Genomic DNA, 25,085 nt, shown 5'->3' with positions numbered 1-25,085 from the left:
GTCTGCTGTGTATTTGTATTTCCTTCCTGAAGAAAGCAAATTCTATTTATAAACATTCCATGCACATTTTTCACAACAGTATTTTCCTTTTTCATTATTTATCTTCTTAGCAAATTGTTTCAATAGCATTTGAGGGTTCTTTTCATGCAACACAGTTTACAGATTAAATTAAAATATTCTGTGCAATCATGCTAGAGTATACACTCTTCTCTCCATCCTTTCAAGTCCTTTTTTCTGTTTTATGTAGTTATGAAAAATTTTGTCTGCATTAAAAAATGCAGTGCTACATGACTCCCATAAAGTTAGGAGGGACTGAGAAGCAGTGTAGCTGTGTTAGCATGGAAGTCTGTGTTTTTGACTAATTTTCTGTGGGTAGGCAGGACTACCCTTGTTTTTTGGCAATCAGTGAATGCAGAGGATTGCTTCACCCTTCTTCGTGCTCAGTTGCTCAATTCTTCCTCATGTTTTCTGTAAGCAACTGGATGTCAAGGGCAAAATTGTGCTGGGAGCACACTCACAATTCCAGAGAAACATTTGAGCCAATTTCCATCAATTTTCAGACATCAACATAGTGGACAGGACTGTTAGAAATTTGGTATTTGTCGAGTGATTTCTGTACCTTTCAGTGCTGGAAGCTGGTGGCTTTGCTTTGAGTTCCCTCTGGTTGCTGAGTGGTTCATGTGTTTGGTAATATTTTTGTATTTGATGTTTAGCTATTAGGGCTTAATTTTACTTTCAGGATTTCATGAAAAATTCTAAGAAATAATGGAATTTTTATCCTGTGGTAGTTGTAATTCTAATTTCTTTCTTCCTAATGGAGCCTCTTTTCAGAAGTGTAGCATTCCCAATCTGCTTTCTGGTCCTTTTTGCCCTGCAATGGGAAGAAATCAAAACCTAATGAAGAATTACTTCTCTCTAAGAATTTGTTTAGGAACAAGTCCCATTTCCCCCCAGCTGAGAATTTGTGTCATTGAACAGTTGTTCCCAACCACTGTTTGTATTTTGGAAACTGGTGGTTTCTTTTCTCTAACCTCTTATTTATTTATGCAAAATGTTGTGTTTTGCATAAAAACAGGAAAATTCTTTGAGCTTGTACAGACAGAAATAGATAACAGGATTCTGAATGAATGAATGGGTTATGTGCTTGAGTTTGCACTCTCTTCTGTTGTTCCTGTATAGTATTTTTTGAGTCTAAAGAACTACAGAAATTGATAAAAGTATGAAGTTCTCTGTTATAGACAATGGCAAATCTGATTTTATGTTTGTCTGTCAAGGAAGTGTGTGTTTGTTATCTGATATTTGCCTTTCATCTGACTATATATTTTGTTTTTTATCACTGGACTGTAATTCACTTCATGAACTGTAGTGTGTGTGTTATATATAAAAACTAATTCTCTCTATTGCTTGACTTCATTACATTTTGTGAACTCTTGATCTGTTCCTATGTTAAAAAAAGAAAAAAATAAAATCAAGATCTTATTTTAGAATACATTCATGAATTATATGCAGGTATGAAGCCACTACTTTCTATTTACTTTCTTATTAGTCTCTAAACTAATGACAAAACATGAAAGACTGTTTGAAATATGCTACTCAAAATGTTTAATGTCTTTTTGGCTTTGTTTTGTTTGGGATTTTGTCACTTTGAGGTGGGTGGAAAGGAATCAAAGATAGTAGGAAATGTGATCCATTCCTAAAGGAAGAGTTGTTAGTGGATGGACTAATCTCCTGTATCACATTTTCTTTCTTCAGTAGATTGTTTAATCCACACCAAATTCTGGAGGAAATCCAATAGACAATTTAACAGGGTTTTTTAAGGAATTAGTGTACTTAAATCATGAACTGCAATCTAAGGGCAGTGTTCCTTTTAGGTATCAATTACCTCAGAAATGTGTGGTTATCTTGGTCTGGAAAACTGTAAATGATTTCAGTTCCACTTTGCCTTGGGCCAAAATCATGCTAAGCTGTCCAGAGTAGATGATAAACATATATTTCTGATGTCATTATGGGCTAAACAGGATATGATTGTTTAGCAGTATGGTTTTAGTTATGATACAAAATGCAAATATTGTTTATGCTCATTCCTTTTAATTTCATAAAATTAGAGCTAGTCCTTCATGTTATTGCCTGCAGTGCTGTGAGGTCCATGCCATATCTGCAGCATGGAGGAGTCAGGAAAGCTCTGAGCCACTTTGGGACATTAGCAAAGGAGAAACAAACAATTCTACAGTTCTTTGACTGGAATACAGCCACCAGCACTTTCAGATTAAAGCAAAGGACACTCATCTAGGATTGTCTATAGAATATACTGATGTATCCCATGGTTTTGATTGGAAGCAAAGGTACTGTCTCTGGAGCAGTAATACCAGCAATGTGCAAAGGGACATTGATCCAAGGTGGAATATTCTTAAAATACAGTGCAAAAATTAAGAACCAACTTCACACTACTTTTTCTTAATACACGATTATTATATAAATACATTGTGATTAAACAAATTTTATAAAAACTGCAATAATGATATTAAGTAGAGGCAAACCAGCCAATTGTATTGGCAAAATCAAAACAAAATACAAACTAGAACAGCACCTCTGTCTCACTTCATAACAGTTATCCTGCTCTCCTGAGACAGCAGTAAAGCACCAGTGAAAGGTTGCTCCTCAGAGGAAGAGCATTTATAGATGGAAAAGGTGATTCTCATTGCTGGGTATAATTGAACTTTGCATGGGAAGGAGAGATGGATCATAGAACTGTGTGCCAGTCTCATGAGAGTAACACAAGTGATGGCAATCTACCCACACTCCTATTTTATTGCCCAGTTTGGGCTGTGGAACAGCCAGGGCTGGTGGTGCTCAAGAACTCAACATCCCTTCCTTTGCCTGTTGTATGACAGAATCCACTGACACCTTGCAAGAGGATGGCAATTTGGCTTTCCTCTGCCTCTTAAAAATAATTTAGAGAGGAGGGGTGGTATTCCTGTGGCATGTGACTGAATTGGTGGAGCAAAAAGCCCCCTGTTCATTTAAAATCTTTGAATTTTTCATTATTTTGAACTTTGAGTAGACTTGGAGGTTTGGGTGCTTGTGTCCTTATGTTGCTTCTCTGAACCTCTCAGGTGCCTGAATATAGTTAATCCAACTGCAGGTTTGGCTGTGATTTTGTGAATGGTAACTTCAGTTCTTCTGCTTTTTTTCTGTGAGAACCACCATCACATTCTTCATGTCGTGTCATTAAATCAAGTGTAGGTGTTTAAGAACTTCACTGCCAAGCTGATCTCTATCCTTCTGCAAATACCCTTTTTTTATAATTTGTTTTATAGCTTTAAAGCTCCCTCCTCCCCAAGAAAAAGTCTTCCCATCAGAAGTCTGGACTGACACACAAAAGAATTCATAAAGCACCACGCTGTGAATGCTCTGTTTCACTTCTGTTCCCATAGGATTAGGAGAAACACCAATCATCTGTCACTCTGACTGCTAGTTTAGGGATACATTTCCAACACTCACATGTTATATGGCAATAATTCAGTTGCAGTAGCTACCATAATGCTTTCACAGTACATTGCAAGTTTGAATAAACGGTGGAGGGAAAATAGCTTCCCTACAAGAATAGACTACCTTAAAGCAGGCTTGAAGCCAGCAAAATGGTAAAATAACTAAGTCAAATCCCTATTTTCTGATTCTTTTGCGAGGGAGTTGGAACTAGATGATCTTTAATGTTCTTTCTAACACAAACTATCCTGTGGTTGTGTGATTGAAGATCTAGTCCTATGAATTGCATTAGATTTTTAAAAACTACAGATTTTTAGTCTAGGAGATTCATTGTGGATGTAATTTTTTTTAGTGCTTCTCAGCAGCATTTTTGTCTTAGTGAGAAATCTCTAAAGCTCACAGCAATGTAATGGGCAAAAGATGGTAAATTGCATTAAAGTGTTAGTAGAATATATAGTTTTTTACATTTTTTAATTATTCCTGTTTAATTTTGTCTTTACTGAGACACAGTTAATTTGTATTTCCACAAGACCCCTGAACACACCAACCTGCATCTTGAGGTACAAAGAATTGTGCTCTGAGAGTTCACTCTGTTTCAGCCTTAGAAATATGGTGGACTTGGAATATATTATTAAACTAGACAGTGGCCAAGAAGATTCCTTCCTGCTAGAGTATCATCCTCAGCTTTTGAGTAATCACAGTTTGACCTGAGCCAGGTCATGGTGTCCCAAACAGTGTCCAGCTCCTCAACACAGGAGAACAAGGAGCTTTTGGAGCAGGTCCAGAAGAGACCCTGAAGATGCTCAGAGGGCTGGAGCACCTTTCCAATGGAGCCAGGCTGGGAGAGCTGGAGAGATCCAGGGAGACCCTGGAGCCCCTTCCAGTGCCTAAAGAGGCTTCAGGAGAGCTGGAGAGGGACTTTGGCAGGACAAGGGGGGATGGCTTTAAGGTAAAGGAGAGTTGATTTAGATTAGACATAAAGAAGAAGGTTTTTACAGTGAGGGTGGTGAGGCACTGGCACAGGCTGCCCAGAAACATCCAGTGTGAGGTTGGACAGGGTTCTGAGCAATCTGGTCTGGTGAAAAATATCCCTGTTCACTGCAGGGCAGAGGGACTAGGTGATCTTTAAATTTCCTTTTGAGCCAGAAACATTCTATGACTGTAAACTCCTGGGAGGCAGCAGAGGCCAGGAGCTCTCCCCACCACACATTTTGGATGTGGCCTCTCTCTTAGGAGAGCATTAGCATGGACAGAGGTTGCTCTGTGGTGACTGGACACAGGGCATGGACTTGGGATCTTTTAACTGAGAGAGGGAAAATTGGAGGGCATAAATCAGAAATAAACAACTGTGAGCTCTTCTTTTCACGGAGGATCCGAAAGATGGTGTTGAAGTTCTGAAATTCATTGTACAAATTTGGAAAAGATGAACAGAGAAAATAAGCAAGAAGTGATTTAGGAAGAACTCTGAGACCTTTTAGTACCACTGTGCTCATTTCACTGGCCAAAATTATGCCAGTGTAAATGCTGGGGTGGGGTGGGGGGTGGTCATTATTCTTTAGGGAGTATCTGTTCCTGCAGGGTGTATCAGGAACAAACTGAAATTTGATTTAAAGCCCATGTGGAAAGTAGGGACAACACACAATTAGTAGAAACTGCATGCTGGAAGACAAACTAAGAAGTTTTCCTTTACTAAGCATCAGTTCTCAGTGCATGTCTCTTTTGCTCTCTAATTTTGATAATATATCTGTTTTTCTTTTCAAAGAATTATTTTTGACTTCCTTGCTGATATCAGTTTGTTGTTGGCAGAATCTATATTCTGGGACAGAATCTTTTGGTTTAGTTGAGTGCTGCTTCTGTTATCTCACAATATGGTTACCATACCTAATAAATTAATAATTTTTAGAATCACAGTTTATTAACCTTAAACCTTCTTTGATTTTAACAGCTACACCTTAGGAAAGAAAGCATCCTTGGGTAAGATTTGATAGTGTAATCCCTGTGGGATTTTTGTGCTGTTCTTCACCAAACATTGTCAAGTATGGGCAAATGGACACCAGTGACAGGACAGAAGGACAAGACATACCATTAAATCCCTTAAATCTTACATTCTTTATGGAATAAATAATTGCAGCCCTAAATGCAAACTACTATCATCCTCACCTGTGAATCTTGGCCAAGTAAGATTAGAAGAGGGTTTATAGTGTGTAAATAATGTACTCAAAGAGGAGTGGGAAAGTTCCTGCCCAAGGACATGAGAGTCCTGGTACAGTAATGAAAACAAGACCAGGATCTCATTTTCCCACTCCCTTAAGCTGTTTTGAGAGCTCAGTTCACCACTTCCAAAAGTTGGGCTGAATTTTACTTAGTGGCACCTGCCTAAAAGTTTAAACATTCTAGAAACTTAAACTGATTTCTGTACTCAGAAATGAGAGGGAAACAATCCAGGAGAAAGTTCATTTCTTAGATTAGAGGGGAAAATTATGTCTCTCTCTTTCTTTTTTTTTTCCTTTTTCTTTCTTTTTTTTTTTTTTTATTTTTATTTTTAATTTTTTTTCCCCTAGAAACATCTAAATTACTTTTAAGTGTAGTTGATGAGATGTTAACAAAAGTACTTCCAGCACCTCTGGGATGATTTTCATTGGAGACTCAAGATCTGTGTGTGCTGTGGGATCTTGATGATACAAAAAAAAAAAAAAAACAAAAACAAAAACAAAAAAAGACAACAAAAAACCTTGTAATGATGATATGAAATAGATTTTAGGGTCACACCAGCTCCCTGTATACTGTCTACTGCTTTTGATTTGCACAGATGTCAAGATTAAAAAGAACTTAGGTGAAACATCAATCAACAAAAAAACCTTTATCCTTTAGGCAATGGATCTTTTTTTCAATACTGCAAAATGGAAGTTAGGAATGCAAATAGAGAAGGAATTTATTCCACTGCATCAGTCCACCCAGTGTTTCCAGATGAGTGCAAAGCACAACTGGTAGCAACTCAACTCTAAATTTGTTGTCTTGGCATCAAAGTATCTGTAAGCATTATTTGGTATAAAAATAAGCCTGGTGGTATTAATGGTTTCTCTGATTACACATTGCTTGGGAATGTTTGGGATAGTGGGAAAGCACTGTTTCTCTTGGGCAGTGGTTGAATTGGTTAAAAGTAAACAGAAAATAAACAGAAACAGTTTTTCATTATAATCTATATGGCTGAAAATGTTGTGTCATTGTCTTTGGAATGGGAAAAATCCCTTGAGTGGAAAAGATTTCTTGTTATAGCTAGTATCAATAGACTTTTACTCTGTTAAATCTAACATTATTGGGTTTTTCTCACATTGGGGTTGCTTGCTATGGTTACATAGAGTGGCCTGTTTGTTTGGGTCTTCAGTCATGGGGTTTTTGAGCATTTTAGTAAATGTTGCTCATACTGCAAATCTAGGCAGCTTTGCTGGGACAGCAAGGTGTTGTTTGCTTTTCTGTCTTTTAGTTCTTTGAGTATTTTTTTTGCCACAGTTTGCTTTCTCTGAAGAGGAATATTTGAGGCTGTTGTATTTTTGACACCTAAATGACTGTGTCTCAAATTTTGGAGGGAAACTTTATATATATATTATTTATATCTGTGATTAAATGTAGACACACATCCTTATAAACAGTATTTCCATGGAGCATTTGATTAGTAGCCAAACACAAGACTAACAAAACATGCTTCTTCTGCGTGTATTTTAACATGTGTTTAACATGTTTGTTGCTTAGCTTTACTAATCATCCTGTATTGGTACTCACAACAGAGTTTGAAGTCTGACAAAGGTCCAATTTGTAGAAGATTATTGAAACTCCTGTCGTAATTTAAAATAATTAAATTTGTGCTAGTAGTGATTTGTGGTTTTGAGGTTGTTTAGAGGTGCAAAAAAATGCAAATCTTGTCTATAAGACAGGATGTAACTCAGATGCTTTGGGGTGGAAGTTATCTTTTCAGATCTTTGAACCTTTTTGTAGCAAATTGCTATATTTTAAGCTCTACAAAGCCTGATGTTGAAGTCCATGCTGAATGAAGAGAAAATGACAATTGTTTATTTCTTTGGGTAGGATGTTAACAAGGTCTACACTGAGAACAGGTTTGTCCTCTCAAGTTTTTCAGAAGGAATTAGTCACTTGCATAAAACCATTTTTGAGACTGTTTTGCACAGGATTCACAAAATTGAAATCCCCATGGAGTAAGTTAAAATTATGTAAGAATTTCAAACACAGTATTGCTCTGTAATATTCCTACTTCTTATTTGTTGCAAGGAAGAGATTTTCTGACACTGTTGTGAAGAGTGAGACTGAAATCTCAGCACAGAGATTCTGCATTTTTGGTAGAAATCTTCACAACCATTTGTTTCTCTCACTCCCACCTGGAAAACTCCATAGGCAAGAGGACCTTGGGCTGTCAGCCACTGTGTGACCAAGCTCCAGGACACCCCTGAATTCCTCTTTCCTTCCATTTAGAGTTTCAAATCACAAAATTCTTTCTGTGGAAGAAAATAATACTTTCTAGCAAATGAAGATAATATAGGAAGGTTCTCTATGGCATGAAATGGAGGGGAGTTGAGGGTGCTCTTCTATTTCAGATGCTGCAGAAAAGAAGAGTCTGAGGTGTGACAGGCAAGGTCCTGGGTTTCACAGAGAGGACACAACAGTCACAAGCCAGTATTAAGGAAAGGATTTTTTTTCTACCTCATCCATAGGAGTCTGATGTAAGACCCTTGGCCTAAGGCTGTGCCAGGCTCATGTATCTGAAGGTTCATTTATCTGCCATTTCTAGATATCACAGGTAGCCCTTTTCCCTCTCCTTACCATGTATATCCACAAAGGGATTAGCACTGTCTTTCCCAGGATTAAACTCCAGCCAGGAACTAAAACATGAATCAGGCCCATGGATTTACCATGAAAACACCTCCTACCAAATGACTGAGAGCCCTTTTCTAAGTGGAATTTGCCCTCTAAGAGCAGACTGAGCAAGCTCTGTGTCATCAGAGCCTCTCCAGCCAGTCTGCAGCACACAGAGATGAGCATTGGAAAGTAGTTTTCAGGCTGCACTCCAGCTAAATATAACCCAAATGACCCCATATCTATTGAACTGCACCACTTAAAAGGGGGAAGAAATCTATAGAGGGTTATTAAATACAAAGATGTTGCATTTAGTTGAAGAAGTGCTTGAGTCACAGATCACAGGGTGCTGTATTACTGTAGAGGAAAATAATTATCATAAGCTTGTCTTGTTATACTGATCATGCCTTGCTGCTGTTGGAACCTGGGAAAAACAGAGATTTGTTCTGTCTCTCCTTTTGTATATTTAATTCTTCTTTTTCTGCTATTATTTTTTTGTTTGTTTTTTTACTTTTTGTTTTTCCATCTGACCACAGCATTAGCCAGGACTAGTGCAGTTTTTCTCCTCCGAAATAAAGAGGTCAGTCTGCTGGTTCCTGGGCTATGTTGTCCACAGTATTTTCTTTCATTTACATAGGATTTTGTCAACCTTAGTATTTGATTGAAGTCAGAGAGGACTATTTTCTATATAAATTAACAGGAAGGAACTAAAGCAAGCACAGGTCATTTCAGAACTAGAGTAGTTGCCTCCCCTTGTACTGCATTTTCTTGAAGCATAAACTGACAAAGGGGAGATTAAGATTAGATAGGAGGAAGAAAATTCTTTATTGTGAGGGTGGTGAGACACTGGCACAAGTTGCCCATAGAAGTCATCCCTGTCCCTGGAAGTGTCCAAGGCCAGTTTGGATGGGGCTCTGGACAACCTGGGATAGTGGAAGGTGTCCCTGCCCATGGCAGGGAGTTGGAACCAGATGATCTTTAAGTTCCCTTTCCATCCACACTGTTCTGTAATTCTGTGATTGTCTTTATGCAGTAAACTCAGACATGATTAGCTGCTGGATCTCATACACTAAATAAAAGCAGTAATTCATTGCATGGCAAACAAATACTGAGTCACGATCCAGAGCAGTCAAATGTGTGGAAAGCAGGCCTGGCATTTACAAGGACCTTGTTGACAGGCTGGAGAAATGGGCTGACACAAAGGTCAGCAATAGTAAATGTGGATGCTGTAACCCATGCATGGGTACAGCTTGTGGGGCAGCCACGTGCTGGGCTGTGGCAGCAGAGGTTACCAGCAGGTCAAGGCAAACAATGATTCCCCATGATCTGGCACTTGGGACACCACATCTGGAATCTGTGGCCTGTTTTTTGCTCCCAAGTACAAGAAGGACTTTGAAATACTGAAGCAGAGGGTCACCAAGAAATACAGGGGGTACATGATGAAAGACTGAAAAGCAAAAGCTTGCTCAGCCTGAAAATGAGGAGACAAAAGGGAAATTTCATTGCTGTTTGCAACTAATGACAAGAGGAGATGTAGCCAGACCCTGCTTGGATGTGCATGGCAAAGGGCACAATTTGAACTGATCCCTAATAGGAGAAAAACAATTTTGATCAAAGATGGAACTGGTTGGCCAGAGAGGATGAAGAAGTCTCCATCTCTGGAGATATCTAAAACTTGGCTGGTCAAGGTGCTGAACCACTTGCTCTAATTGGACCTTTTTTGAGCAGAGTCAAACTAGAGATCTCTGGAAGGCTCAAAACTTTTCTGGGTTAAATTATTCTACCATCTTGTGATCCTGCACTGAAGTTTCCCATGTCAGATATTAAAATGACAGGTAGGGTAGAAATATAAGAGCTTTTGTAAAGCAAATAAATGATAAACCATCTCAGATTTCTAAAAACTGTTTAAAAATCTAGGTAGCATATAATTGGACTTTCCAGCTTCTGCACTTTCTGTAATCTGTAGCTGCTGGTATTTCCTGGAATAGATGTTTTATGTACATAAGGAACAGAGTTTTCTGTCTTTCATTTTGTCTCGGTCGCTGTGGTTTATTTTATCTATAATGTTGCTTGCTGTATTCTTCCGTAAGAATATGATCTGGCTGCTGTGCAAAATTGCACTTGGGGGGAGTTTCACACATCTGCTGCAGCAAAGGAACCAGGAGCAGCAAGATTTAAGTGTCCTAAGTGTCTGTTGAAATGGTAAAATAAAATTAAGCTCTGCATGTTGCAAAATGGGAGATGCATCCACTCCCACTTCACCAGAAAAGGACCCACAACATTCCTACAGAACAGCATGGGTGATTTGCTGTCGCAGTTTATTCACTCAACCCAAGGCAGCATGATTCTATTTGGATCTTTAGCCCCTCAAACTTAAAATTTTGTCTTCTCTATTCTTTTTTTCTGCTCTCCCATCTTTGGGAAAATTGAAGATACCTAGTCAGGTCGATGTTTTCATTCAGTGAGTCAGAAAAGATTCTTTTAATTTGGATTATCAGGAAAAACATTTTCAGGTAGTTACCTTACATAAAGTCCTCATGGAGTGCATATGCAGAGTTTATTCTTACAGACATTCTTGTAATCAGCATTTGTGCCTTTTAATAATCTGGGATTTGCATTGAACTAACTTTAATACATGACAAAAATTAGTCATTGCTCCTGCTTTGGCTTGACAAAGTACATGCACAACTAGACCTAAATTTTCACAGAGGACAAGACCATAATACTGTCACTAGCAAAAATACTGATTTTGGATAGAGATTTTAGGTAATAATTCATGTGAATTCAATAAGATCTTGGTCAGGTAGGGGGCCACAGTTCAGTGTGTGGACTATGGGTTCAGAGGTAGCTTTTTAAACTTTTTTATGCAGGTAGTGACAGAATTTTGGAATTTCTTTGGCATAAGGAAGAACACAGGATTTTCTTTGGTGTCTTTATCATGTGTGCTGCACTCCTGGTGTGCTGTAAGACATTTCTACAAGAGCAGTGGCAAGAAAGCAATGCAAAGTGGTCATACAAAAAAATACACTGATCCATGTATTTTATTCTCAGATAATTCCTTAGCATCTTTTCTACACTCTGCTTTTGAGTGGCTCATGTGAGGGGGCAGGGACAGGGACTCCTTGGTAGCAGCGTTTAAGGGCTGTTGAAACTTTGCCTCCAGCACTTCGGAAGCAATCATTAAATTTGGGTTTCCATTTGATCAAACAAAAGAAGGACGAGTAGTCTCTGTCAGGGGGCTGGATTTTATTTCCCAAGGCTAACAGCCATTTCCAGGACTTTGTCAGACCTACTGAGAGTTTTTTCTCCCATTGTCAGATGGTATTATTTAAAATCAGTTCATCCACTTGTGTGGGATCCATATCCTATATCATACAGCGACTCTGACAAGAAGATGCTTTTACTGGGGGTGTTATTCAAAGCACTGTTGATTTTCTCAGGCTGCAGACATATGCAGAAAAAGCTTGTAGAACATCCAGCATCTGGTATCGAGCCCTTGCTCCTTACACAGACCATATCAAACAGTCTGGAAGCGGAACACGTTCCCTACATCCGCTTGGAAAGAATTTTTTTGTGTTTATTGTAGATGTATTAGCTGTCAGCTCGTATCATCAGATAATTCTTTTATAGCTGAAAATTGGAATGGCATCCTCAGATGTACTGAAGTCAGGCAGATTTCCAGCTACTAATCACACCCTTTTTAAAAGGAGAGTTAACTCTCAGCGTACCTCAAGGCTGGAGATTTGATTCCTGGTTCCAGAGTTTAGAGGAATGCATTGGTGAGTTGTGCCTTGCCAGCCTTGATACCCTGAGCTGTGTTTAAAAAAAAAGAGACAAAAATGCTGCAGAGACATTGGCATCTTTGAGAAATGCTAAATTTGACTCAAAAATGTCAGAAGAATTCAGAAACCCTGAGAAATTCAAGATACCACCAGTGAAGAGTAATTTTTCTCCAGGATGTGTGGTGGCATGAGAGTCTGTAGCAACTTCTAACAGCACAGGCAAGGAATTGATGCCAGACCCTGGCTGTTCATGTTGTTACACCTTTAATTCTAAATATACTTCAACCTTCCAAGCTGTGCCTCAGAATCTTGCTATTAAAGATATTATTCTTTGCATCCCAATGATGTTAAATTATTAATTGTAATATTTTGAACTGAAAACATTTTTTCAATTTTTCTGAGTTAGGGCTATGTTGCTATTTAATTTTTTTCCCCATCGATCTTTGATTCACTTTGGAACCTCTCCACCTCCCTAAAACTCCCTAATTCTCCATTTCAGTCAGCCTAGACCTCCAGGAAAAATCTAAATACATGTGAGAAATCCCTAGAAATGATCAGGTTTTGACATTTCAAAAACTAAATGTTTTTCATTTTCACATTAAATTTACAAAGCTTTCAGTGACCAGCAATAGGAATATCAATCTTAACTATGGTATGTATTTCATATTTATATACCTGACTTTGAACAGGAATTAAAGCTGAGGCTTTTTTTTTCAGAAGGAACTCTTGCAAAGTTCTTAAATTCAAAGCTCTTGAAGTCAAAGCATTCTACCTTTCAAAAACCAACTGCAGTATAAAAGTAGAACCAAAAAAAGAAAAAAAAAGAAAAAAAAAGTCTTTCTATATGGTATCTGTTTTCCCCTTCAGGAATTGACTAAATATTTTGCATGCTGAATTGAAAGGTGCTAACTCCTTTGGAAGGGATTCTTTTCACTATAAGCAATTTTAAGAATGTGTGCAGGGAATTGTGTCCTGATGTTTATTTCTGCAAGAGTGATTGAAATAATATTAAATTCAAGAGGCCATAATTAATGCAGCATAAAAATTGTGTATCAGACACTGCAAATTAGGAAGATTAAAATTAAAATTCCCATATTTGCCTTTTTTTAGTATCTGACAGTCTAAGTACTCTTTATGTCACTTTTAAATGGTGATTAGAAATAAAACAGTGACTTCTCTCCTACAGTGGGGCTCAGAAGGGCTGTGGTGATTTAGAAAAACTGAAAACCCAGCAGTTAGTTTAATAGTTCATAATTAAATTTACAAATCGGGTTTCATTTAAATGATTAATTTTAAAGTAATTTAAATTTATGTAATTCTATGGTGTGCAATTACACTAAAGACTGGTGTTGTTGCTTTGAATTATTATAATATTATTATGGCAATTTAGAAATATTTCAAGATATTTTCTAATTATGCTTGTGTTTCCAAATGAGGTAAAATTAGGCAAAGCTTTTTCTTAAATTATGGAGTCACAGATAGAATAAATAAAAGGAATTGAATAAATTGTAGAATCATGAATAAATATTTTTAAATACTCTTACTAAATCAGAATATTCTATCTTAAATTTTATAATTATTTATAGGTGTGATACACTGGTAAAAGTTGGTTTTTTTTTTGGGAATGTGCCACTAATATGAATTCATATTTAGAAAAAAGAAAGCCCATAATTTGTATATTTAGACAGTACATCAAAATCCTTTTTACTTTTGGAATTAAACTAGCATTCCATAGCCAGCTCTGTTTATTAATTAGTGCTATGTTATTGAGTGTAATTGAGACTTGCAGAGCTCATTGAAAGCACTCAGGTGCTTTCTGAGGGATATGAAGATCTGTCTTCACTGAAGCAAGTCTTGCTGCAAAGTAAAGGATGTTTAAAATAATTGCACACATCTCTGGAACAGTAGAAGTCTGCTGTAGGGTTTAGCTGAGGTGGTGTCAACATTAGCTCATTATATCAATATTTGTAAGATTCAGATTCTCCAGGGTTGTTTCTTTGGAAAGCTGCATATATTCATTATCAGTTTAAACCATCAGCACAAGAACTGCCTTTGTCTTGGAAATATAAATAAAGACTTGTCAGTGGAAGATGAGGACCCTTTCCCACCTTGCAAGTGAAAGGAGTGTGTAACAAAGGCTGCAGAGGGCTGAAATTTCAGCTGAAAGTATTACTTTCATGGCAAGTCCAATACTAAAAAACTTTAAAATATTTCACAAAAATGTTACTTCTAATGTGTTGGTTTAAATTCTGTATTACTTAAGCAAATATTTAAATATTATATTAGTTTTTCTGCATAGTTGACATGAATATAATTCTGCCTTCCTGCCAAGTATGTCAAAACCCAAATTCACTTCCATTTGCCAGGGTAAATGTTTATTTTGTTTTCCCACATAATGTGCTCTTTAAAGTGTCACCAGGATACCAAATCTGATGGCTTTTTAATAGAGACACAGTGGGGGTTTTTTGCTTTCACTAGGAAACAGGATAAACTATCAGTGAAGTTAAAGGTATTGAACCCATACAGTAGATGCTCTTTGCTCTCCTTCCCCTCATCTCAGCACTTAAAAAAAAAGAAATTCGCATCAAAATTATTGTTGTGGTACCTAATTTTTTATGAATGCATGAGTGGTCTGTAGTAGAAAGTGGTTTTGGGGGGCAGAGCAGGAGACCAGGATATGCAGAAGCATTTCTTCTGTCAAAGGTGAGCTGGGATGCCTCAGTGAGGCTCCCTAAAACAACTTTTTGGTTTGTTTTACCATGAAATGGGTGAGATTATTTAAGCGATAATTCATAAAGAGGTCACTATTAAAAAACTATGTTTGCTACTTTTATGTTACAGAATGTCAGCCTAAGCTTGCCTAGCTTTTCACCAGTCAGTAAGTTTCACTTTGACTTTCATCCTCCAATCTTAACCAAACTAACAAAACCTGTGTTCATAGATTAAAATCTTGAATTTTCTGCTTTTAAATGATATATCAGTAAAGTTCCATTGAAAAGCTTCAGTTCTGCTTCTGATGCAAAATGGAATGTAATTGGCTTAAGTATTGCTGTGAAAGTTTTATGCATTTTAGAAAAAAAATAGTTTTCCTGGGTTTTTTTTGCAAAGAAGAGAATGGGGATGTTTAATAAGAGAACTCCACTAGTGGCTTTGGATGGTGGGGATTGTTTTGAATTAATGACAGCATATGTTTCTTTGGGTTTATGTAAACGCTTAATAATTCTGTGGTATATTCATCAATGGGCATGTTATAAGGGACTAGCTAAATAGATTGTTCCAAATTAGTCAAATTAGCTGATTGTTTAAATTAGCTTAATTCCAAATGCTAAATCATGTTGTTAAACCCCAGAATCTTCATGTTTTGCTTTTCTTCTCTAACATTAGAAAGAGAAAAGAGAAAGTAGGATTAAAAAAAGAGAAGCATTTGCCAATTAAACAAACTGTCTTTGGGGAAAATAGTCTTCTTATGATTCTATTTCTCGTGTATATAGTGGAGATAATTCTCACAAGGCTACTATGAAGACAAATTTGTATTTAAAGAAATTAGGAAACAATAATAAATAGCAGCATAGAATTTTTTGCATACTCAAATAAATAACAATATTAAATAAATCAATTAGCTTTTGACAAAGGAAATATTCACATCAGGCCAAGTTCTGTTCTCATTGAAGCGAGTCCCATTTAAAAGTAAAAAGAGCATAATGCTTTTGTTCAAAGCCTGTCACTTCAGACAGCAATTTTAGTGTGTCCTTTCCTTACTCTTCATACACATTGTGAGGTTTGATGGTGCTTTTGTTTTCCCCCAGCCTGTGCAAGCTGGGAATACACAGCTATGGTGCATCATGGCATCACTTCACAAGCTTTGCACTGCTTGATGCAAATAAAGCACAATTTTTGAAATTAACCTTAAATATTTTTAATTCAGCCTTCATTTGCACTCAGCCGTGCTCTGATGTCAAATTAGTAGCAGAACTCAGGTAAGAGTTCTGAGTTGTGAGTCCAGTTCTCTTTGAGATCAGGGAAGTCTGGGCTGTTCAAAGAGCTGCCAATTTTAGCCACCAGGGCTGAGACAGCTCTCTGTTATAAATTGCTTTGAGAAATCACAGAATCACAGAATGATTTGGGTTGGAAGGGATCTTAAAGATCTTCCATTTCCAAGCCCCTGCCATGATAGGGACACTTTCCTAACCCAGGCTGCCCCAAGCCCTGTTCAGCCTGGCCTTGGACATTCCAGGGATCCAAGGGCAGCCACAGCTTCTCTGGGCACCCTGTGCCAGGGCCTCACACCTCACAGGGAACAATTCCATCCCAATATCCCACCTAACCCCTAACTCTGCCTGTGGGAAGCCATTTCCCAGTGTCCTGTCCCCCATCCCTCTCCAGCTCTCCTGGAGCCCCTTTAGGCTCTGCAAGGGGCTCTGAGCTTTCCCGGGAGCCTTCCCTTCTCCAGGCTGGACACCCCCAGCTCTCCCAGCCTGGCTCAGTAGGAAAGGTGCTCCAGCCCTCTGAGCATCTTCATGGTCTCTCTGGAAGCATTCCAGCAAGCCCACATCCCCCTTTTATTGGGGACATGCACATCTCAGGCAATTCCTTCTGGTCACTGTTTTTCTAAGGGAAGCATTTCCTATTTAGCTCAGTGTATGACTCACTTATTCCCTGAATTTCATGATGTGATTTTTATCTGGAGTTCCCTGTGTTGCAATTATCAAATTAAAAAGGATTTTCCAAAAGACTAAAGCCCCAACCACAGAATTAGAGTCAGTGGTGTAAATACCACAAGTTGAGAAATGTCTGTGTGCTTCTGGTGTTAAGGAAGCAATACATTTTTGGGTACCACTCTGTATTGTTCTCTGGTTCAAGCAGACTCTACCAGACAAAATAAAGTTAAGTAATTTTACATTCTCCAGTCACTTGCCAAGGACATAACATCTATGAGTATTTAGTACCATGTATTTTAGTTTTAATTAATAATTTTAATTTTAATTTTCCTTTCAGACATTCACAAATACACTACACAATTTCATCATAGAAGTTGATAGATTTGAACTTTTCATGGAAAATCATTGGGCTAAATTGTTTTATTCATGTATTCTAGGTGCAGCCTTAAACTGGGGCAGATGTTTGTAGGGTGGCACCCTACAGATATTGATATTAATTGAAGCTTTGAAGGGGACACTACAGAATCAGGACTTCACCTCTAAGTTGTGAGACCCAATCTTGACTTAACAAGTGGATTTCTCTATTTCACACCAAATTATTTATAAATATAGTAAAACATTTGTCTTTTTAATTATTGCATGTATGTTTCACGATTATTTTGGAAATTAGTATTTAAAAAAAAAATCAAGAAGCAACCTAACTAAAAAAAAAAAAACATTAATTATAAACCTTTTCATTCTCTGACTGAAGGAACATCACCTGCTAAGCATGCCTGCATGGATATGCCTGTAGCATTAAATTGCTTGTGAATCTCCTGCACAGAATGATAATTACTCTTGTGCAGGATGGCACAATAAAGGCAGGTACTGTGAGAACTGGCTGTTCAGTTGGGAATGAATACAAGACAAGTCTGTTTTATTAAGAGCAAGGGAAAGGACAGAATTATAATTATTAAAAATAAGAGAATTCAAAACAATAGGTATTTTTCATATAGTCTGAAACTTACTCTGCTTTCTGCCAGTCAAAATTTTCCTTGATCTTCTTGTTAAAGTGAAGTTTCAGGAGAGCATTTCACAGTCTCAGTCAACTTGCCAGAACAGAGTTAACTTTATAGGACAGTGCATTTCACCACAGATGCTTCTTATCAGTGTATACCTTGGGTCTTGTAAACATAAAGGGTGTAAGAACAATTCTCTTGAAGATTTCCTTTCATTTCTCATTTAACATTTCCAAAACTCTTAAGTCTTTTTAGAACCATGTATTGATGGTGGCGATTAACAGGGCAGAGTTTTGCTATGGAATTTTTTTTTTGTTGTTTTAAATTAGGTTTATTCTTTTATTTGCATTTACCAGGTAAAGCCAAGCCAAAGCTGTTCCCAAACTTCCCTGTTGCTGAGTTTACAAACTTTACTGAATGTGTTTTTAAACAAGTCATGGCCCCAAAGTGAGTAATTCTGGCCATGTTGTAGCTGGATGAATTGATAGAATATGTCTGGGAATTAAGTTTCATTTAACCTATGTCTAGGATTGACTGCAGGTTAACTTTGGGCTGAAACAGCCCCCTTCACCTCCTGCCATTCCATTTGGATCAGTAGGAGCAGGACTGGATCTCCCAGCTGTCTCACACCCAGGATGGTGACAAAGTGTGTGAGGTATATTGTGCCTGTATTTTGCCCCATAAACAGCCTTGGGGCAAAAGCCACTCCTTGAGTTCCTGGCCACAGGTCCAAACAGTGTGTCCGCTAAAATAAATACTTAAAAAATAGAGTGTGATGTCTGATTTAGACTGCCACTAAGAGAAAAAATTTAAAGCTCAAGATGCAAAAGAGCATCTGCATTTGCTGTCTGTGTCTCCTACGCCTTGCAGTGATCCCTGTTTTGGTGACTGCAAGATTTACTGGTGAGGTGCTAAAGCTGTTTATATGAACCTCATTCATGAATGGATACAGGATCAGGGTGAGTTTTCAGAGGAATGCTATCCAGAAGATATAAAGGTATCCTCATACTAACATGGTATGTAAAGTTTTTGATGTACAGCCAGATGGAAACCACAGGAAAGTGCTACAATGTCCTTTACCAGAAAAATGAGGGAAGTCAGTAGTCTTGATACATTAATATATCAATATATCCCACATAACTTTTTTCATTTGGTAGCATAGTTTATCCAAAATTATTTTATGTTTTTTGGAAAGCACTGATAGAAGATAGCCATAAATTTAACACATAGTCTTACAAAATCCATGATGATGCTTATTATAGAAGAAAAAAATATTTTCCTGTAGAAATCAAAGGTATTCCATGAAATGGAAATGTTTCGTTTCCAGGTTCCTGCCCCACATTTCAGACTAGCAGTAATAAATTCAGACAAGGAATTTGGATATGATATGGAACTGGTTCAAATAAATACAGTATGTGTAGATTTTGCATATGTTCAAGGGCAAAGTATTACAGGGGCAGTGAGTCCCTATCAGGAGGTCAGTTTTATTTATTCCTTAAGCAGTGAGATCATGACTGCTGAGAATTAATTAATTCATTTTGTTATTGTCTGTGCAATTTCATTTGCTTTCTTTCTTCATAATTCCCTTGAAATTTTTACATAATATTAAATAGTCTTTCCAGCTCCCTTCCCTCTACTTACCTGCACCTACTTTGCTACACTACATGTTTCCTAGTTCCATGAGATGGAGTTAACTTTCAGCAGGGCACAAAGCTGCCTTTGTTTATTCTTGAACTGCTTGGAGATCAGAGCAGGAACTGAATTTACTGAGTCATTCTTTACTCTTGGCCCTTGCTTGGCCCTGAAATGGAAGTTGTTGGTGCTGGTGCTCTCAGTCATCAGAGGAGGATTCATTTGGCTTTCTGAGGATGCCTGAGCTGTGCAGAGTTGACCTAATCCAGCATGTCTTGGGCTCCATTGCTTATGGCCACAGCTGATGAACTTCAGGCAAATTCATAGATGTCATTCAGCTGACATTTTAAACACTGAATTCAGGATGAAGTTGCTCACTGAAACTGTCTAATGTCCTTTTTGCAATAAAAGGACTTTAGCTGACTAATTAGGTCTTCAGTTCTTCAAGTGAATGCCATCTTTTTTCTCTGGATAGAAATTCTATAATGAAGATTATTAGAGTATATTTCAATTAATATTTAATATTTAATAATTCACCCTTTTTTTCTTGTCATTTACAGTTGTAGATCCTTTAAATTTCTGTAACAGTTGAGATTTTTAAGATTTTAAGGTCTTAAACTCTGTTCAGAACAGTAAATATATTTTTCCTCTATATAACATAAGTCTTCAGGTAGTGATAATCCTCAGATAATGTCAAAATTCAGAAGACTAAAAATGTATTTTCAGCATATTCTGTAAATACTTCAAAATTGAGCTACTTTGTGGTTGGTTTCTCAGGTTTTCTTTTAAATCTAGATACTTTTTCACAGAATCAGAGAATGGTTTGGGCTGGGAGAGGTGTTAAAATATAATCTCATTGCAGCCCCTTGCTATGGGCAGGGACCTCTTCCAGTATCCCAGGTTGTCCATCCTGGCCTTGGACACTTCCAGGGATCCAGGGGCAGCCACAGCTTCTCTGAACACCCTGTGCCAGGACCTCCCCACCCTCCCAGGGGACAATTCCTTCCCAATATCCCATCTCACCCCTCCCTGTGTCACTGTGAACCATTCCCTGTGTCCTGTCCCTCCATCCCTTGTCCCCATCCCTCTCCAGCTCTCCTGGAGCCCCTTTAGGCTCTGCAAGGGGCTCTGAGCTCTCCCTGGATCCTTCTCTTCTCCAGGTTGAACAATCCCAGCTCTCCCAGCCTGGCTCCAGAGGAAATGTGCTCCAGCCCTTGGAGCATCTCCATTTCCCTACACCCACCCTACAATTTGGGTCTTGACCACCCTGCAGTTTTTATCCTCCCACCCCAGAACTGTTAGTCACAGCACACTGTTCCCTGTTATTCTCCAGTCTAAATAATAATAAAACAAAAAGTTATTTAACATTCTATTCTGGCAATATCAGCCCTTGCAGGGCAGCTCTGCTTTTCCCTGGGGTAACCACCTGGCTCCTTTCAAACCATGATGGGCTCACAGTGAGAGTTCTTGAGCAGAGGGGATCAGGGAATCCTGCCACAAGATGAATATGTGAGGTTTTGGGGAGGCAGCACCTTCACCCCAGCATTGTTGCCAAGCACAGGGGTGTCCAGCCGTGCCTCAAACGTTTTTCAAATGTTCCAGCTCAGCAGCTCCTCGGCACATTTCCTCCAAACACGGAGCAAGTTAACATTTGGCCTCCTGCCTTCCTCCCCCCACACTAAGAGCTTTGTATGTCAAGTGTGAAAGCTGCAGAAGGGAATAAAAATAAGATTATTTTTCATTCTGGATGGTAGGTGACAATGTGCAGCTCTTTACCTTTTTCTTTCCTTTCCCTTTTTAGTTTTTTTATGCTGAAAGAAAGATATAATGCACCACATTTTTGGAAGACTAAGCAGACATTTACTGTGCCAGGTCCATATCTACTGCATCCTTCAGCATGTTCCAAGGAAAGCATGCAAAGTATTTTAACTCTGCTGTACAGCACATAACTCAGCTTAACTGCTTGGAGTGACTAGTACTACTAGAGAGGGAGTAAAAACTATCTATTTTTAATTCTTTTGATAAACCAATTGAGCAGTGTCATTGCTGCCATTTGTTGTATCTGCTTGAGGTTGCTTCAAGAAGTTTTATTAGAGATTTCACTATTTGTCATGTCAGAAAGATTCCTAGCAAACTGGCATTTATTCTGATGAAAGAGGATTTCTGTCCTGTTGGAGTGACTTGCTGTTCCTTCCAACAAAAAAAAAAAAAATTGGAAAATTTTGCTTGTATAAATTTCAATGTTTCTTAGTCTAAACTTCCTGTATAATTCCTTGTTTTCAAAAAAAAAAAAAAGTTGAGAGAGAAAGAAAAAAACTGTGAAAAATAATAAGTAGGTATCCTTTAGACCTACAGATAAAATTATTTTAACAAATTTTCTGACACCCCCGACACTGGATCCCATTTTCTTTAAACTCTTTTTGCCTGTAGTCATGCTATGCTCACAGTAATATCCTCCCTCTTTCTTCTCCCTTTTTATTCCTTGTCACTGATTCATTTTGAGTTTATAAAATATACTTTAGGAATGCAAAAGTAAAGGAACATTGCATTTTTTTGAAGCAGGGATGATATAAGAGGAAAAACTAAGATACTGCTTGTGATCTTGAGAATTGAAGAGGAAAAATGTGTTGTCTTTGGGTTGGTGTTTCCTTAAAGTGCCACTCATCTGTCCATTTCTGCTGCATTTGATGGTTATTTATAGACTATTCTAAAATTGGGGGGACTGAAGGAATTTCTGTCTTTATCCTTCAAAGTGTGAGGTTCCATGCCATCATTTGAGGGCTCGTTTGTTGAAGTGAATTAGGCAAAAAAAGCAAAGTCCAGTTATTTATGACAAACACTATTTTATTTGTTGGTGGTTTAGAGCATCAGATTGGAATCCACCTTTTAGAAAGAATTATTTTAAAGGGAGAATTGAAGGAAGAAAATTCTATTTCACATATATGTAATTTTGCTAAATAAAAATATTTGTACAGAGAGAAAGAAATTGAAAGTATTTATTTAGTACAGAAGAACAACATTAAATCCAGTGTTTAGACAACTGCTGTAGACAGTTTTTAGAGAGAAATTAAGTCCCTATTGGAAAAATCCCTCAACAGCACCTTTCTTTTAATAAACCTTTGAAATTTTTCATTTATAAAAAACTTGTAATACTTTTAATGAAACCTGTAGCCTTTGACAGTCTGCATTTTCAGAGCTTAGTGGTCTATTTGCTCAGAGTAGCCATTGCTAAATAATTTAATTTAACATAACTGCTTTGGGGATTAATCTGGTTTTGAAATTTCCATATTACATTATGTATGGGATGCCTGTGAAAGTATCTTTGTCAAATTTCTACATGTTGGGTTTTTTATCATCTCGGGTAGGACTTTGCAGAATAATTCCTCACATTGCCATGTCATATGATTTTGTTTTCCCATTCCTTCCTTGTTATTTCAGGGGGTTTAAAACCCCTGGGAGAGCTGGATATGAAGGGTAATAGCCAATGGCTTAACATACAGGTGGCAAGAGGCAAAAAACAAAGGATTACAGAATTTAAATCCCACTGCAAAAAAATCCAACTTTTAAAAATTATTTGAATAAGATATCTCATAAATATTTGAAAAATTAAACCCCAAATTAGAGGCTTTTATAAAATTACACAAGGAATTTTAGGACTGCTGTTTCTAGGATGTATTGTGTGAGAAGTGTCCTGTGCTATGCAGAAACTCAGATTAGATTATCTCTGTGATGCCTTCTGTTTTCAAAAGTACAGCTGAAATAATTCAGGGGCAAAGTTGAGTTGTGTAATGGGTTGAAGTTACAGCATGGATTGTGAAAATTATTTTTAAAGGAATACAAACTCAATCTAGACTTAACATCTTGTTGGAATGAATTAACTGAAAATTTTTACTAATCTGAAATGGCAGCTTCTCAAAATGTAGTCAGGTTGCCAGAGCCATGCACAGGAGAACTGGAAAATGCCTGAATAGAACAGTTTCTACTATGGTGACTTAAGGCCCAAATACAGTCAAATTGAATGGGTGAGAGGAAAATAAAGGACTCTCCAGGTGTGTTCCTGGTCAGCTTGTGGTTTAGTTTACAGCTAAATTGAACATGCTGACTGTGAAGCAGATCTCAAAATTGGAAGAGTTGGATGATTGTAGGAGAGTGATCTAAAAGGCAGAGAAGAGGAAGAAACTGTGAATTTGAAGTGCTAATTGCTTTTCCCTCTCATTTGATAACTGATTAAGCCAAATGCAAGTTGTATAGCATGCAGATACACACATATGTTACCAGTAGTCCTATTGTATTCTATTGATTCAGATTGAAGAACTCTGAGATTTTGATTTCATCAGATATAAAATTCTTCAGGGTGTCAGAACGAAATTCATGTCTGTGTGTGGTTTTTCCCTCGTTTTTTGTCCTTGGTGTGAGCACACCTGTATCTTTCATTCTTTGTGGATGGTTTCTTGATATCCATGGGCTCACTGCACAAGCACAGTGTCGGTGCCACCAGCCCCTTCTGACACCACTTTGTATCTGTAGTGATAGTTCAGGTGTGATAATTTATTAATTGAAGTACTTTGGAAGACACTTATATTCCTTTCCTTGTTTCTGCTTGATTGAGAGATTGGACTAAGCTATCTGCTTCTGACAGGGACAATCCTTCTGTTTAACCTAACTATGCTTCCTGCTTCTGATATGTGAAGGGTTTCATCTCTTGTGGAGACCAGATCTTACCTTGTGAAAATCACCCCTGCTCTTGAAGTGAACAGAACTCAAGCACCTGCTCAGACCTAACCATGGACTTCAGTGCTGCCTCAACCATGATTCTATTACAGCATCCTGTATATGTGGAGGGGAGGGTGTGAATAGTGCTTGTGGTTTCGTAACTTGACTCTTTTGAGATTCATTCTTTTGGTTGGCACTGGATTCCATGTGAAATATATTCTTAAATGCAGTAGTGAACATTTGAAGATACTTTTTTTCTCTCCAAAAATATTATTTCCTTTCTTTTCCTGAAGTGTTCAGAAGTATAAAATTTCAAGCATAAATTAAGAATGAAGAAAAAAAAAAAAAAAGACACATGTACCATTTATTTATTACTGTGTATTGAGTGTGGGAAGGGACACTTCAATGCCACTCTCTGCCTGGCACATCAATGTGATGGAATTTATTCATTTCACAATTTAGAAGCACACAGGTTCAGTTTTGCTCCATGTTGGCCTCAATCCAGGAGAACATTTTACTTTTCTGGCCATGTGTAAACACAGAGGCAGAATACTCAAGTGCTTCAGTTTGAACATGCAGCAGGGCAGCAGTGCTCAGCACCTCTCTGCTCTCAGCCCTCACCCCTGGGCTGGCTGAGCAGGCAGGTCTTGGAAATAGGAATTGACACGCTCCTCTGGGAAATTTAACTCACAAGACTAATAACCCATCTGTGGTTTATATTTCTGCATCTTGACTTGTTCAATGCATGTTTAATTTGGGAGGGTTGCTGCAAGGTTGTGGCGGGGGCGCTTTGGTGCTATAATTTCCGTTGTGGAATGCAGTTTTGTTGGAATAAGGTACATCATGTACTTTTACTCTTTTGTCAGAGAGCAGAAAGACAAACACGAACCATGGACTCAGTCCAGTATGCAGAATTCTGTGAAAGTCGGCAACTGAGTTTTTGTAAGTAT

The 25,085-nt window shown here is 37.8% G+C and overlaps 1 protein-coding gene across 2 annotated transcripts in view; it reads left to right on the top strand.

Moving 5' to 3' along the window:
• SUPT3H (SPT3 homolog, SAGA and STAGA complex component) overlaps window positions 1-25,085 on the top strand; it is a 252,787-nt gene that overhangs the window by 172,143 nt on the left and 55,559 nt on the right. For both annotated transcript variants that reach the window (XM_079298425.1, XM_079298424.1), the window contains exon 7: window positions 25,002-25,077. In XM_079298425.1, coding sequence (XP_079154551.1) covers window positions 25,002-25,077 — 76 coding nt within the window. The remainder of the gene's footprint in view (window positions 1-25,001; window positions 25,078-25,085) is intronic.

The sequence above is a fragment of the Erithacus rubecula genome (genome assembly GCF_903797595.1).
Source record: "Erithacus rubecula genome assembly, chromosome: 2".
Taxonomy (NCBI): Eukaryota; Metazoa; Chordata; class Aves; order Passeriformes; family Muscicapidae; genus Erithacus; species Erithacus rubecula.
This window is presented reverse-complemented; position numbering and strand designations above follow the sequence as displayed.